The sequence below is a fragment of the Myotis lucifugus genome, unplaced genomic scaffold, assembly GCF_000147115.1.
Source record: "Myotis lucifugus unplaced genomic scaffold, Myoluc2.0 scaffold_462, whole genome shotgun sequence".
In the NCBI taxonomy this organism is placed as follows: Eukaryota; Metazoa; Chordata; class Mammalia; order Chiroptera; family Vespertilionidae; genus Myotis; species Myotis lucifugus.
In genome coordinates, this window is record NW_005871510.1 from 641,263 (window position 1) to 657,095 (window position 15,833).

The 15,833-nt window shown below is 41.9% G+C and overlaps 1 protein-coding gene across 1 annotated transcript in view; it reads left to right on the forward strand.

The window, feature by feature from the left end:
* Positions 1 to 14,564, forward strand: part of LOC102432047 (zinc finger protein 709-like) — a 27,455-nt gene extending 12,891 nt beyond the window's left edge. The window contains 7 exon segments of the mRNA XM_023744406.1: positions 6,353 to 6,479; positions 6,859 to 6,931; positions 7,759 to 7,813; positions 7,815 to 8,880; positions 8,986 to 9,645; positions 9,730 to 9,830; positions 14,421 to 14,564. Of these exon segments, the coding sequence (XP_023600174.1) occupies positions 6,353 to 6,479; positions 6,859 to 6,931; positions 7,759 to 7,813; positions 7,815 to 8,880; positions 8,986 to 9,645; positions 9,730 to 9,830; positions 14,421 to 14,564 (2,226 nt within the window).
* The last annotated feature ends 1,269 nt before the right edge of the window (positions 14,565 to 15,833 follow it).

Consider the following 15,833-nt stretch of genomic DNA (forward strand, 5'->3'; position numbering starts at 1 on the left):
TCCGCTTTAGGAGCTTTAGGAGCCCAGACCCCAATGACACCAAATGCGGGAGCCGCAGCGCAGCCGGCCGCTGACAGCTGCGGGCAGTGGCTAAAGCTCGCAACGACTGGGTCCACCAGGTCAGTTCCGCTCCGCTCCGTTCCGCTCCGCTCCGCTCCGCTCCGCCCGGCAGTGGAGGCGGAGGCTCCTGGAGAGGCAAGGCGCTTCGGCACGCCCCCCCCCCCGCCCCCTCGCCCAGCAACTCCCCACAAACTTTCCCGGGAAATACGGCGACCGACCTACTACTGCCGGGGCCTCCCCTCCCCAGTCCCATGGTGGTGGCACAGGGCCTGGGGCCATCCGGAGTGGGGGCCGACCCGGGGGACAGCGGTGGCGGTGGATCCCAGCGCCACCTTGGGCTGATCAATGAATTGAACACAGGAGTATCAATTTCTGATCAAGCGAGTTACCAACGGGGGCCGGGGAGAGAGAGGGACTTGAACCCGACTCGGTCCGGCTTTCCGCGCACCCTCTCCTCCACGACCAGGCAGCCTGGGGCCCCGGGAGGAGCTGCCACCGCCCGCAGCCCCCACCCCAGAGCGAGAGGCTGAGCGCTGAGAAGCCTGACCTGCAGCCACTGTAAATCAAAGCACTTCCAATATTGAAACATCGATCCCACATGGGCCGCCATCTTGAGACATATTGGGACGGAGTGAGAGGCTGATAGAGTGGGAGCTGGAGTTCAGGAGGCAGCAGCCGGTGGCGCCCAAACCTGGCCTGGAGCCACCCTCCCTCTACCGAGGACGCCGACTCTTCCCGGCACCGCCGCAGCCATGGCAAGTAGGCTGATTTTTAAGTGGATGATATTGTGTGGCCCATGAATGATGTTATAAATATCCAAATGGTTCTTGTCAGAAAAAAGGTTCCCAAACCCTGCTCTGTAGAAAAAAATAAATAGTGTTCCACCGGGAGCTTGTCTCATTCCTCACTCTCCCTGGACCTAAGACAAGAGAGGTTTTCCTATTTTGTCACTGCTTTGCTGAATAGATCATTGGTTTTTCTGGCGTCACAAGTGGTGAGTGGGAACCTTTTCTCTGTTCCCTCACATAGACATCAGTGGGTATGATGTCTCTCTGGGAGCAGCATTAAGGGAATTATGCTGTTGGGCAGGTCCTGTGCCTGGGATAGACTGTCCTGCTGCTGCTGGAACTCACAGGAGAGCTCAGAAATGAGACCAGTTGGGAGAAGTGCCCCTAGAATAGCATCAAGTTTTTGGAAAAAAATCACTTTTTTAAGTTTTATGTTTTTAAATTGGAAAAAAAAACACACTTCTTTAACGTATTGGGATGACATTGGCTAATAAAATTATGTTTCATGTGTACAGTTGTATAACACATCATGTGTACATTGTGTTGTGTGTTCCCCACCCAGTGTCTCCTTCCATCACCATTTAATCCTCCCCTTCACCCTCTTCTACCTCCTCACCCCCCCCCCCCCCCGCCTTTCCCTCTGGTAATCCCCATGCTGTTGTCAGAGTCTAAGAGTTTGTTTGTTTTGCTTAATTCCTCCCCCTTTTTTCATCCAGTCTCCCAACACCTAGGCTCTGCACCCGGGGTGACCCCGCCACCCCTCCCCAGTTTCCTCAAAGCGCCCCTCGCCTTTGACAGCTATCAGTCTGTTTTCTGTATCTATGAATCTTTTTATACTTTGTTAGCTTCTTTTCTTCCTTAGATTCCACGTGTAAATGAAATCATGAGGTATTTGTCTTTTTCTTACTGGCTTATTGACTTAGCATAATGGTCTCCAGGTCCATCCGTGCTGTCACAGAGGGTAAGATTTCCTTCATCTTTACGGCTGAGTAATATTCAATTGAGTTATACCACGGCTTTTTTACCCACTCGCCTACTGATGGGCACTTGAGCTTCTTCCAAATCTGGGCTATCTATATATATAAAAGCCTAATATGCTAAGTATCTGACCGTTTGGGTGACCACTCGACCAGTCGCTATTATGCGCACTGACCATCAAGGGCAGTCGCTCCGACCAGTAGGTTAGCTTCCTGCTGGGGTCTGGCCGATCGGGACTGGGCAAGATGGCCAGACACGTCCTGGAGGCCTTCTGCAGTCCCTCTCGGTCTCTAAAATATTTCTTCTAATTAATTTCCTTTCAATGTGCACGAATTCGTGCACTGGGCCTCTAGTTGTAAATAATGCTAAATGAATGCAGGGGTGTGTATTTTCTTTTGAATTAGTGTTTTGAGTTTCTTTGGTATATTCCCAGAAGTGAAATCAATAGGTCATGAGCCAGTTGTATTTTTAAATTTTGAGGAAACTTCATACTGACACTTGTCATTTGTGCCTTTATTGATGATAGACATTCTGGCAGGTGTGAGGTGATTTTTCAGTGTGGTTTTAATTTGCATTTCTCTGATGATTAGTGATAGGGAGCATCTTTTCATATGTGTATTGGCCATCTGTATGTCCTCTTTCTGGAAGTATCTATTCAGGTCTTTACCCATTTTATATATATACTAGTGGCCCGGTGAACGAAATTTGTGCAGGTGGGGGGGTTCCCCCAGCCCAGCCTGCACCCTCTCCAATCGGAGACCCCAGGGGGGATGTCCGACTGCCAGTTTAGGCCCGATCTCACAGGGATCGGGCCTAAACCGGCAGTCAGACATCCGTCTCGCAATCTGGGACTGCTGGCTCCTAAACGCTCACCTACCTGCCTGCCTGATCACCCCTAACCACTCTGACTGCCTACCTGATCACCCTAACAGCCTCTGCCTGACTGCCTGATCTGCCCTAACTGCCCTCCCCTACCAGCCTGATCTTGCCCCCAACTGCCCTCCCCTGCAGGCCCGATCTCGCACCCCAACTGCCCTCCCTGCTGGCCTAGTCGCCCCCAACTACTCTCCCCTGCTGGCTTGATCTTGCCCCCAACGGTCTTCCCCTGCCAGCCTGATCTTGCCCCCAACTGCCCTCCCCTGCTGGCCTGATCTCGCCTGTAACTGCTCTCCCCTGTAGGCCTAATTGCCCCCAACTGCCCTCCCCTGCCGGCATGATCTCGCCCCCAACTGCCCTCCCCTGCCTGCCTGATCTCACCCCAACTGCCCTCCCATGCCGTCCTGATTGCCCCTAACTGCCTCTGCCTCAGCCCCCACCACCATGGCTTTGTCTGGAAGAAAGTCAGACATCTGGAAGATGGCTGGTTGACCCGGTCTAATTAGCATATTACCCTTTTATTAGTATAGATAGATTATATAGGATAGGATTGTTTAAATGGGGGGGAAGCCTTTTTCAGCAGGAGGAGATGCTCTTGGCAGACAAAAATACATAATCCCTATATCTGGCCTGAAAGCCATCCATATGCACTATACTGCCAAACCAGTCAATAAAAAATTGAACCGCTTTCTTACACCTTACACTAAACAGCTGTTGCCATGAAAACCCCTCCTCAGCCCCCACCTTAGGTTCTGCCTTCGCAGTTCACCCAGATTAGGTTCTGATTGGTCAGTTTCTATGCCAGTCAGTGTCAAAAGCTCCGCCTCCTAGGCAGCCATTGGCTCCTGGCACTTCACCCAGATTTGGTTCTGCTTGGTCGGTTTCTATGCCAGTCAGTGTCTCTGGGCCTATCTCCGGGCCTGATCAGAGAGGCAGGGCTGATCAGCAGCTGCCCCAGGCTGCTGGTGAGTGGGCTGAACTGCTGACCTCTTGGAGAGAAAGAGAGGCGGGGCTGCTGGCGAAGCCCGGAGAGAGAAAGAAGCAAGGGCTAATCTACAGCTGCCACGGAGGCTGTGGATCAAACCCTGCTTCTCTCTCTAGGCCTCGCCAGCAGCCATGGCAGCTGCTGATCAGGCCCGCCTCTCCCTGTCTCCAAGAGGTCAGCAGTTCAGCCTGCTCGCCAGTCCCTGCCCACCCGAGCCTGCTGTGTGCACAGCCTGGCATTCAGTCGTCCCTTCTGTCGCTTTGGATGTTACCGACCCTGGCTCTTTATGTATATACTAGAGGCCCATTGCATGAAATTTGTACATGGGAGGGGGGTCCCTCAGCCTGGCCTGCGCCCTCTTCAATTTGGGACATCCCTCTCACAATCCAGGACCACTGACTCCTAACCACTTGTCTGCCTACCTGCTTGATCGTCGCCTAACCGCTCCCCTGCCGGCCTGATGGCCCCCAACTGCCCTCCCCTGTCGGCCTCATGGCCCCCAACTTCCCTCCCTGGCCAGCCTCGTGGCCCCCAACAGTCCTCCCCAGCCAGCCTCATGGCCCCCAACTGCCCTCCCCTTGCGGCCTCATGGCCCTCAACTGCCCTCCCCTGCTAGCCTGATCGCTCCTAACTGCCTCTGCCTCGGCCCCCACCACCGTGGCTTTGTCTGGAAGGAAGTCGGATGGTAGGAAGATGTTCAGCAGTCTCCCGGTCTAATTAGCATAGTACCCTTTTATTAGTGTGTGTGTGTGTGTGTGTGTGTGTGTATATATATACACACACACACACACCCCCCCACCCCCGCATTATACATATACATATACATATACCCACACATATGCTGGCTTCTTTGCTTTCTTTTATTTCATGTTTTTAATTCCTCACCAGCAGGTATGTTTTTTATTGATTTTAGAGAGATAGGAAGCTGTGTGTGTGTGGGGGGGGGGGGGCATCTATTGGTTGACTCCCATTCATACCCCAATTGGGAATCAAACACAAACTGGGGCAAGTGCCCTGACCTGAAACGGAACGCATGATCTTTTGTTTTGTTGTTTAGTTGTATAAATTCTTTATAATTTTGAGTAGGAACCCTTTTTCAGATGTTTCATTGATGAATATGTTCTCCCATTTAGTTGTCTGTCTTTATTTTATTGATGATTTCCTTTTAGTTTGATTAGTCCCATCATTTATTGAATATACTACTTTTGTTATATATTCTGGCCTCCTGTGTCAATTATTCCTTCACCATAAAGGCTTGGCTTTATTTCTGGCCTCTCTGTCCCATGCCACTGATTTATATGCTATTTTTATGCCAGGACCATGCTGTTTTGATTACTATGGCCTTGTAGTATAGTTGGGTATTAGGTAGTGTGATTCATCCACATTGTTCTTCTTTCTCAAGATTGCTGTTGCTATTCAGGGTGTTTTGTGTTTCCATATAAAATTTTTGAATATTTGTTTTAATTATGTGAAATACACCATTAGTAACTTGATAGGAATTGCATTGAATCCATAGATTTCTTTAGGTAGTATGGACATTTTAATAATATTAATTTTTCTTATTCATAATCAACATATATAGTGTACATATATAGTGTTCCACTTACAGTATATACATTGCAATTACAGTTTACATTTAATTTATTTTGTATGTTTCAGATGTAGAACATAGTGTTTAGATAAATTTTACAGTGTTGTCCACCTGATATTTTCAGTAACCCCCTAACCCCTTATGTATTTTGTAATCATGTGCCATTTCTACATGAATATATTGAGGATTTCAATAAAGGCCCCTTCCATGCCAAGTCCTAAATTGTTCCTCAAGATCCAGACCCCAGTTACACTGTTAAATTCTACCAGAAAGACTTTTTTGTGTGTGATCTTATGATTTCAATATGCATGTCTCTGTGTCCTAAAAACCAGTATGAAGTAACCCTCAGGCTCATGAGTAGAGGACTTTTGTAGAGGACCAAATTGTCCTGTCTTGCTCATGCCTAAGCTTTAACTCTAATGTCCTACCTCCATGAAATGAGAGAGGCAAAAGAAGGTCAAACTGAGTTACTAACAAATAATATAAAAATAAATGATCATTCATACTCCTCCACAAGAATATTTTCATTCATTCAGGTGTATCTGACTACTTCTAAGAATCTGGAGTACTTCAGGACAATATGGCCAAGTACATTTTATTCCAAGTTGAATTTCCACACACCGCCTGGCCTCTCCTATTTGGTGATGAGAATAGAAAGCTACCATGCCTTTATTGTATTCATAGTCATTAAAACATTATGCAGAAATGACAGTGTGTGTCTTGGACTGCTGCATCAAATGGTGATTATAAAGGAGATGAAGTTTCTCACAAAGAATCAATGGACTTAACATAGAAATATTTTAATTTATTAATATAGAAGTTGTTCAAGATGCTCTTCACCCTGACATTAGAGAGCAATGAAGACTTGAAGTTATTACAATAAAATCATATCAATAAATTCCATGTATTCATGGGGATGTGAGTGTGGCAAATAAGTAGTCTTGATAGTCTTACAATCAAGTCATAGACTGAATGTTGGGGACCATGTGTTCTATGTGAACTTCTTATGAATTATGTATAGGTCGCCAGTGCTGTCATAACCATTCTCCTATATGTATATGTGGGATGTTTTAGGACTCAGTGGCCTTTGAGGATGTAAATGTGGAGTTCACCATGGAGGAGTGGGCTTTCCTGAATCTGACCCAGAAGAAACTCTACACAGATGTGATGCTGGAAACCTTCTGGAACCTGGCATCAGTAGGTAGTTATGACAAATTCTTTGTTTTTTAATATATTTTTATTGATTTTAGAGAGGAAGGGAGAGGGAGAGAGAGAAAAAACTTAATGATGAGGAAAAATCACGGATATAGCCAACAAACCAGGCCTACTGGGAATTGACCTGTGAATTCCTTGTTCACATAGGTTGATGGTCAATCAGTGAGCTACGCTGGGCAGCAACAACTTTTTACTTATTTAGTCGATTAGAAAACTGGTGTTGCTTGCTCATCAGTGCTGTTTCAAGAACTGAAGTATGAAAGAGAGTACATTGGCAATTAAACTAGGAATGATCACAGCTCATTGTGTACCTAAAAATCTAACCATTTTTCATATTCCTTAATAGTTTATAATGCTTTTTCTAGCATGTATTTTAGAAGAAAAATGTGAAGGCCATGACATTGAAAATCAGTATGAAAATCATGGGATGAATCTTAGGTAAGTGACATTGACATGAGAAAGCAATGTCTCATAAGAGAATCTGTTTTTTGGAAAATATGTTTTTATATATGTATTTTATTCATTTATTTTTTAAAATATTTATTTTATTTATTTCAGAGAGATAGGGAGCGGGACAAAAAGAGAGAAACATCAATGATGAGAGAGAATTATTGATCAGCTGCCTCCTGCTCATCCCACACTCAGATTCAAGCCCACAATCTGGGCACTTGCCCTGATGGTGAATAGAACCATGACCTCCTGGTTCATGGGTCAAACCTCAACTACTGAGGCATGCTGGTGGTGTGAAAATATGTTTTTATTGATTTTAGAGTGTGGAGGTGAGAGGGAGAGATAGAAACATGAATTGACTGCCTACTGCATATCCTGTACTGGGGTTAATAAGCCTGCAACCTGGCCATGTTCCCTGTCATGGAATTGAGCTGGAAACCCCCCTGGTGCATGGGTCCATACTGAACAACTGAGCCATGTGGATCCGGTCCACAAAAGAATCTTAAAAATAGGCAATCCAATTATATCAGCCCAGCTTTAAATGTATTGATTCTTAGAATAATCTCATCAAAATGTTTTTTCTGAAATATGACCTAGATGTGTAGTGTATAAAAAACAATTACACTTGGAAACAGTATACAGAAGTACCATTAATGAATATAAGTGTTTTCATAATGTCTATGATCCAACCTATTTCAGAGGCTTTAGGATATCCACTTTCAAATAATAAGAATGTACAGAAACCCCGCACTTTCCTTGAAAATGGTAAATATGTCATTGTCATATTATTAATAAATATTAAATCATTAACAGAGTATTAATAATATGCTTCTGATTTTAGTTAGAGAGTTAGGAACATCGATGAGAGAGAAACATCGATCAGCCGCCTCCTGCACATCTCCCACTGGGGATGTGCCTGCAAGAAAAGAGGAAAACTCCTACTGAAATAAAACAACCTAAATCCAGGTTGTGTAGTCAAGTCTTCATGCATTATTTATCCTTTAATAACCACCTGAGCTCTCCCATTGGGCGCAAACTATACCTGTGTCAGGAATATGAAGAAAACGCTTATAAATGTAAGGAACCTGAGAAAGCTATTAAGCATCACCAACAAATTCAAAGACATGAAGGGAGACCCAGTGGAGAAAAAACCTATGAATGTAAGGTATGTGGGAAAGCTTTCCACTATTCAACTTCTCTTAGAAATCATGAAAGATCACATGTTGGTGGGAAACCATATGAGTGTAAGCAATGTGGCAAAGACTTTAGTCATCTCATTTACTTTATAATTCACAAAAACACTCATAATGGAGAGAAACTATATCAAAGTAAGCAATGTAGCAAAGCTATCAGTTCTCCCAAGTATTCTCAAGAAAATGAAAGAACACACACTAGAGAAAAGTCCTATCAATGTAAGAAATCTGGTAAAAGTTTCAGTTCCAGTTATCTTAGAAATCATGAAAGAACACATACTGGCGAGAAACCTTATGAATGTAAGCAATGTGGGAAAGTCTTCAGTTGGCTCAGCTCTCTTGGAAAACATAAAAGAAGTCATGATGGAAAGAAGCCTCATGAATGTAAGGAATGTGGTAAAACATTCCATGACCGCTGTTCCCTTAAAGATCATGAAAGAACTCATACTGGATCAAAACCCTATGAATGTAAGCATTGTGGTAAAGATTTCTCTCATCGAACTTCCCTCCAACGTCATGAAAGAATTCATACTGGGGAAAAACCCTATAAATGTAAGCTTTGTTGCAAAGCTTTTTCTTATGTAGTTTCCCTCCATCGTCATGAAAGAACTCATACCGGGGAAAAACCATATGAATGTAAGCTTTGTGGTAAAGTTTTCTCGTATTCAACTTCCCTCCAAAATCATAAAACAACTCATACCGGGGAAAAACCCTATGAATGTAAGCAATGTGGAAAAGTCTTCAGTAGGCTCAGCTCTCTTGGAAAACATAAAAAAAGTCATGAAGGAATGAAGCCTCATGAATGTAAGGAATGTGGTAAAACATTCTATGATCCCTATTACTTTCGAGATCATGAAAGAATTCATACTGGGTTGAAACCCTATGAATGTAAGCATTGTGATAAAGATTTCTCTCGTCGAACTTCCCTCCGACGTCATGAAAGAATTCATACTGGGGATAAACCCTATAAATGTAAGCATTGTGGCAAAGCTTTCTCTTATCCCACTTACCTCCAACGTCATGAAAGAACTCATACGGGGGAAAAACCCTATAAATGTAAGCATTGTGGCAAAGCTTTCTCTTATCCCACTTACCTCCAATGTCATGAAAGAACTCATACTGGGGAGAAACCCTATAAATGTAAGCATTGTGGAAAAGCTTTCTCTCATCCAGCTCCCCTCCAAGATCATGAAAGAACTCATACCGGGGAAAAACCCTATGAATGTAAGCATTGTGGCAAAGCCTTCCATAGTCGCAAGTACTCTCGAGAACATGAAAGAACACAATGTGGAGAAAAGCCCTATGAATGTCAGCAATGTGGTAAGACTTTTAATTTTTCCACATCTCTTAGACATCATGAAAAAATGCATACTGGGGAGAAACCCTATGAATGTAAGCAATGTGGCAAAGCGTTCAGACATTCCACTTCTTTTAGAAATCATGAAAGGATGCATACTGGGGAGAAACCCTATGAATGTAAGGAATGTGAGAAAGCCTTTTTCTCTGCCAAATGTCTTAGAGAACATAAAATAACTCATCATGGAAAGAAGTCTCATGAATGTAAGGAATGTGGTAAAAGTTTCCTTTATCCCTATTACCTTAGAAATCATGAAAGAACTCATACTGGGGAAAAACCCTATGAATGTAAGCATTGTGGCAAAGCTTTCTCTTATTCAGCTTCCCTTCGATGTCATGTAAGAACTCATACTGGTGCTCTAGCCAGTTTTGCTCAGTGGATAGAGCATCGGCCTGTGGACTGAAGGGTCTCGGGTTTGATCCTGGTTCACTTATCTCTCAGCTGTACCATCATGTATGATAATTCATATTGGGGATGGACCCTAGAAATGTAAGAGGGTTAGAAAGCATTCATTTCCTCCAATTTAATGTGAAGGATGAAAGAACTCACTGAAGAGAAGCCCTGTCATGTAACGATGATAAAAGAGCCTTTGGCCATGAAGGGACTCACACACAGCAATAAGTGTATGAACATAAGAAATGTAGGAGAACCTTTCCTGGACATGTGAAAATGCACCTGTAGAAATAGTGTACACTTATAGCAAAGATGGGAAAGTCTTCAGCTGTCCCTTTTGCTTGGAAAGGCCATAAAAAAACTCAAAGTGGAGAATTGTATTGAATGTAAAAATGTAGGAAAACCTTATGTTGCCTCATATCCCTACAATACCATGTGAGAATGTACACTGTATAATTGACAATTAAAACAAACTTTGAAATTTTAACAAATACTTTCAAAGTAGCTTGAACACTGCACTGAAAAGAAATCCTATTAGTGTAACTAACTGGTACATGTAAGCCTGTTGCAAATTAAGTCATATACTCCCCAAAACTCACAGCATTAAATAAGTTCTATAAACTTTTGACATATTTGGTCATTATCAGTACCCATTCTTTTTTTTGTTAGTTTTTAAATTGCTTTTTTGAAGTGAGGAAGGGAAAGAGAGAGAGAGTAGAGAGAAACATTCATGTGAGAGAGAAACATAGATGGGTTGTTTTCCCATGTGCCTAACCAGGGATAGATTCTTCTACCCAGTGATGTGCCCTGACAGGTATTGAATGAATAAACCCTACACACATATGTGTTCTTTTTTAATTTTTGAATTGCACTTGAAATTCACTACTATTTTAGCTAATAAGTATTTGCCATATATTTGTACTTACAGTTCACTGGAGAGTCCCATGTGAATTATTTTCATGGTTGGTTTTTGTGTTGCTTTTGGCTTGGAATTGTGCCATGGGGTTCACATTAGGAAGAGAATATTTTAGTTCGTTTTTCTCGATCTTTGTCCTGCCAGCCAAGAAATCCTCAAAATTGCCAGCCACTGCTTTACTTCCATTGATGTCGGGTGTAAGCTTTATAGATGTTCACAATTCAACATTAAAGATCCACTATAGGTTGGCTTTTCCTGCAAGCCCATAGGTGTCTACCACGCAACAAATGTGGACTAACATGGTTTAGGCTGTTTTCTGAAGGGTACGCACTGTTCTCTAGATTGCATTTGCATGAGGTCTAATTTGACTAGTGATCATCTTGTCCTGTTCATACTACTATTGACTGTGATTCAGATCCCACTGTGACAGTTGCAATGGTTCAGTGCAAAGGAACCATGGGACAGTTTTAAAGTTCCTTCTAGCCAAACATCAACAAAATCACATCCCTATTTTTAAAAGGGATGTAATGAAATGTATTCAAATAATATAAATAACCACAAACTGTCCTGCCCAGCATTGCTCAGTTGAGCATCCTCCCGTGCACTGAAATGTCATGGGTTCCATTCAGGGTCAGGGCACATAACCAGATTTTGGATTCAGTCCCTGGTTCAGGCACATAGGAAAGGCATCCTTTCAATGTTTCTCTCACATAGATGTTTCTTTCTCTTGGAAAAAAAATCAATAAACAGCGGTGGATGGGGAAAGGAAGACATCTGTAATAGATTCAATAATAAAAATAAATATAAAAATATGTACAGTCAAACATCATTTCTCAAATGTCTCTCATCTCGAAAAATTCTGTTCTTGACTAAATTGTACACAGAAAAAAATGTGTCCGTGGAGGAACCAAACTTCAATTTTGTAACTGACAGTCTTCAAGCTGATACCTCACTTAGCATGACTGAAAGCTTCTTTTAGGCAACAAAGGAGAGAGTGCTTTTTTGGGGGGTGGAATCAATGACTAGCACGGGAGTGCTAATGTTGTTAAAGGTGTGAGTGAAACAATGATCACAGGCCACTGAAGAGATATTAAAACTTGTGGATTTGGATAAAGGAACAGCAGTTAGCCAGTGACAGCCATTTTGGAGGCAATGGAACAAGTAAAGATGTTACATACTGACCTGAAAGACACCCTTCACCTGAATGCTAAAAGTGATTCCTTTGAGCTAGTAGGGGGTGGTTTGATAAATTGAACAAAAGAAGTGTTTATTTATAGATTAAACAGTACATTAGACATGTGCAGTATATAAGAAAGGTTTTAACAGGGAATCATTTTTGGTTTCTGGAACAGATTAATTCAATTTACGTGATTTCTAATGGGGGGGAAATGATTCGGTTTTTGCACAAATCCCTTCTCAAACAGCCTTCCTGAACAAATTAAGTTTGAGAGTTGAGGTTCTACTGGACAAAAAAGAAAAGAAAGTCAACAAGCATCCTCTGTGAAGATTTTTCAAAAGAGAATGACCACAAACCAAAAATGATGTAACAGCACACTTAAAAGGATTTCTTTCATTTCCTTTGTGATAGATGATTTGATTGCCATTCAGGAAAACAAGACATTTTCCTGCGCTGCATTTTGTGAGGAAATGAACTTAATTCTACCTCGGGTAATGATAACCATTTTTATATAGAGCACAGAATATATGATTTGCCGAACCTAAATTGTAAGAAGCACAAATCATACTAGTGAGAAAAGGGGAGTTTTTGTTATTTTTATTCTTTGGAAACCTGTTCTCTTTCATCAAGTATGCAGACATCAATGCCTTTGTCTTGATTCATCATAGTCATGGCATAGCTTTGTGTGATGATGGACATGTGTGACCTTTTGTTTTCAACAAGGTATATCTAGGGCTGGCATGAGTGTAAGGGGTCTGGAATAGCTTGCCTTGCTTATCTAAATACTGAAATATGTACTATAATGTATTGGATGCATTTCCAAAAGGTACCGTAGTGAAATATATATAAAATCACATGCTCCTTAACAAGATATATGAGACTTGTTATCTCCTTTATGAGTTATCTGAGGTTTATAAATTTAGGAATATTATCAAAGAACATCAAAGAACACAAACCTAGCAAGAAAAAACGTTAGCATCTCTTATAATGAAGCCATTCCTACTGAGAAAGTATGATCTTTTTTTTTTTAATATTAATTTTAGAGCCCTGGCTGGTGTGAGTCAGGCCTGAGGACTGGATGTTTGCAGGTTCAATTCCTGGTCGAGGACACATACCTTGGTTGTGCCTTACATCCCTGTCCCCAGTTGGGGCAAGTGCAGGAGGCTTCTAATCGGTGTCTCACATTGATGTTTCTCTTGGGCACTTTAACCTCCGCCCCTTCCAATCTGTTCAACAATTAGAGATAAAAATATCCTTGGGCGAGGAAAAGAACAAAATTAGAAAATGAGAGAGGAAGACAGAAAAACCAGTGAGATATTCCACGTATTTATGCATTCATTGGTTGATTCTTGTGTGTGCCCTGGCCCAGGACTGAACCTGAAACCTTGGCTTTTGCCGATGACACTCTAATCAACTGACCTACCTGACCAGGGCAATAGTATGATCTTGATGTTAATTTTCAACATCCTGCTCAGGCCAGGCAGTTTAAATGGAAAACATACCAAATGTAGCACAAGAAGAGAAGTTATGAAATACGGGGTAAAAGTGATCACTTTTATTTCATTCAAGAGCCAAGGAAATCCAGACTTGGCCCCTATTCAAGTCACACTAGGCCAGTGATGGCAAACCTATGACACGCGTGTCAGAGGTGACATGCGAACTCATTTTTTTGGTTGATTTTTCTTTGTTAAATGGCATTTAAATATATAAAATAAATATCAAAAATATAAATATTTGTTTTACTATGGTTGCAAATATCAAAAAATTTCTATATGTGACACGGCACCAGAGTTAAGTTAGGGTTTTTCAAAATGCTGACACGCCGAGCTCAAAAGGTTTGCCATCACTGCACTAGGCTGTGATATATAGGTGTGAAATAAAAAAGTTCTTGCACTCCTGGTGATTATGTTTTTGTGGAAAAGGAGTGATGACTCAATGAGAAAGCTTTGGTTTCTAACAAAGTTAAGGTGTTGAAGGTAAGGAAGCATGAACAAGTGAGATAATAGGGAACTGTGGAGGATTATATATCTTCCACGGGGGTAGGGGCCTCAGTAAATGGGGTAGTCATCATTGATCATCTTTTCTTCCACCTAAAACATCTTAAATAGTTGTGGATCTGCTTGAATGTGGACTTAAACAATGGACAACATTACCCAAAGTTCTCTCTTCCTGGGACTGGCAGCAATGGTTTTCCAGAAAGGTATGGACAGGGTTGTAAGTTTCTGAGCATGTGTTCTTTGATTAAGATATGCACATGGGTATGTGACATGAGGGACTTCTCACTGCTTTAGGACATAATACTTTTGGTACCGATTTTCTATTTAATAGCAATGTAAAATAATTTGAAATTTTCTTTGGAATGGCATATCATTTTGCTGCTATTCAAACTGAGTGAGCAATTTGTGTACCTTACGAAACTTTTTAGTTTCTTTATGTTGAAGAAAGTTCTGGTCATCTGCACAGTTGTAGCCCATCATGGGTTTTCTGTGAGTGGAGTGATTCCTGTGCAAGTCCAAGGTGGGTTCCTGGTAAACATGGCAGAAAGCTATCGCCGTTTAGAGGATGATGATCTAAGAAATAATTGAGGTGAACTGCAGACAGACAGTGTCAGCAAAGCAGGTAGATTTGATATCGTGAAACTGGGACCTTTTCTGTGCCTTTGATAAGAGGAGTAGCTGGAAGTTTTTTGTATCTGGGGAAGGCACCAAGCCTTCCATGCTCGTTTTTTGCTGTTTGCAGGGATCATTTCCATGTGTTTGCACTCCCAGGAGATGAAACATGGGGTGCAAAGTGATGGCTTCTGTTTCATTCAAGAGCCATGGACATCCAGACTTGGATGGACCCTTTGCTTTTTTCAACTCTAATTGATGTTTTCTTAGTGTGTAGAGCTGATGTGATTTTATAATTCCTGTTATGTCATTGCTCTCATCATGTAAATGAAGAACCTCAAGCAGAAATCTTACTCAAAGTTACATAACTCATAATAAAGGAATCTCTCCATTTTAAAGTCAGAATGTTTGCCCCTCTACTGTGGAATGTTAAAAACTTTAATCTCAGATGAACCTGCGAGGCTTGTATAATTATGTACTGTTACAAATGTGGTGTCACAATTTCTAAACAGGACTAAAAATTCAAAATGGTAATCCACTTTGATGACATTCTGGAAAAGGTAAAGGTATAAGAACAGACCTGTGTATAAATGTAGATTCAGCATAAATAGGCACCATGATTGTATTCCTTTCTTTGATGGAGTGTCTTCTGTCTTGATGGTAGTGTAACTGCATTTGGGGAAACTCTTGAAACAGTGTGTATAAATACTAAAAACAATATAAAGCAAAAGTGTTTTCATTCCCTAGCCAGTTTGGCTCAGTGGACAGAGCATCAGCCTGCGGACTGAAAGGTCCCAAGTTCGATTCTGGCCAAGGGCATATGATTCTCATCATTGATGTTTCTATCTCTCCTTCCTTCCTCTCTGAAATCAATATATATATATATATATTTTTAAGGTGTTTTCATTCTCTAGTAGGTTACGGATCGAGCGTTGGCCTGTGGACTGAGAGTCCCAGGTTTGATTTGTGGAGTTTAACTGCTGGGTATGGTCCAAGAAAGAGGAAGAGAGCTCTGCAAATAGCACTGTCCTTTGAAGTTTTGGCGTGTGTGGAGGAAATAGACTTACTAAAGTGATCCAGGCAGCCACCGAACAAATGATTAAGCAAATAATAAAAATCTCCAGAAGATAGGTGACCAGTACTCAGAATCACTACATTTTATATTACCTGAAATGTCCACTTTTCAACAAAAATATAAACCATGAAATGATACAGGAAAGTAGGAACCATATTCTGAGAGAAAAA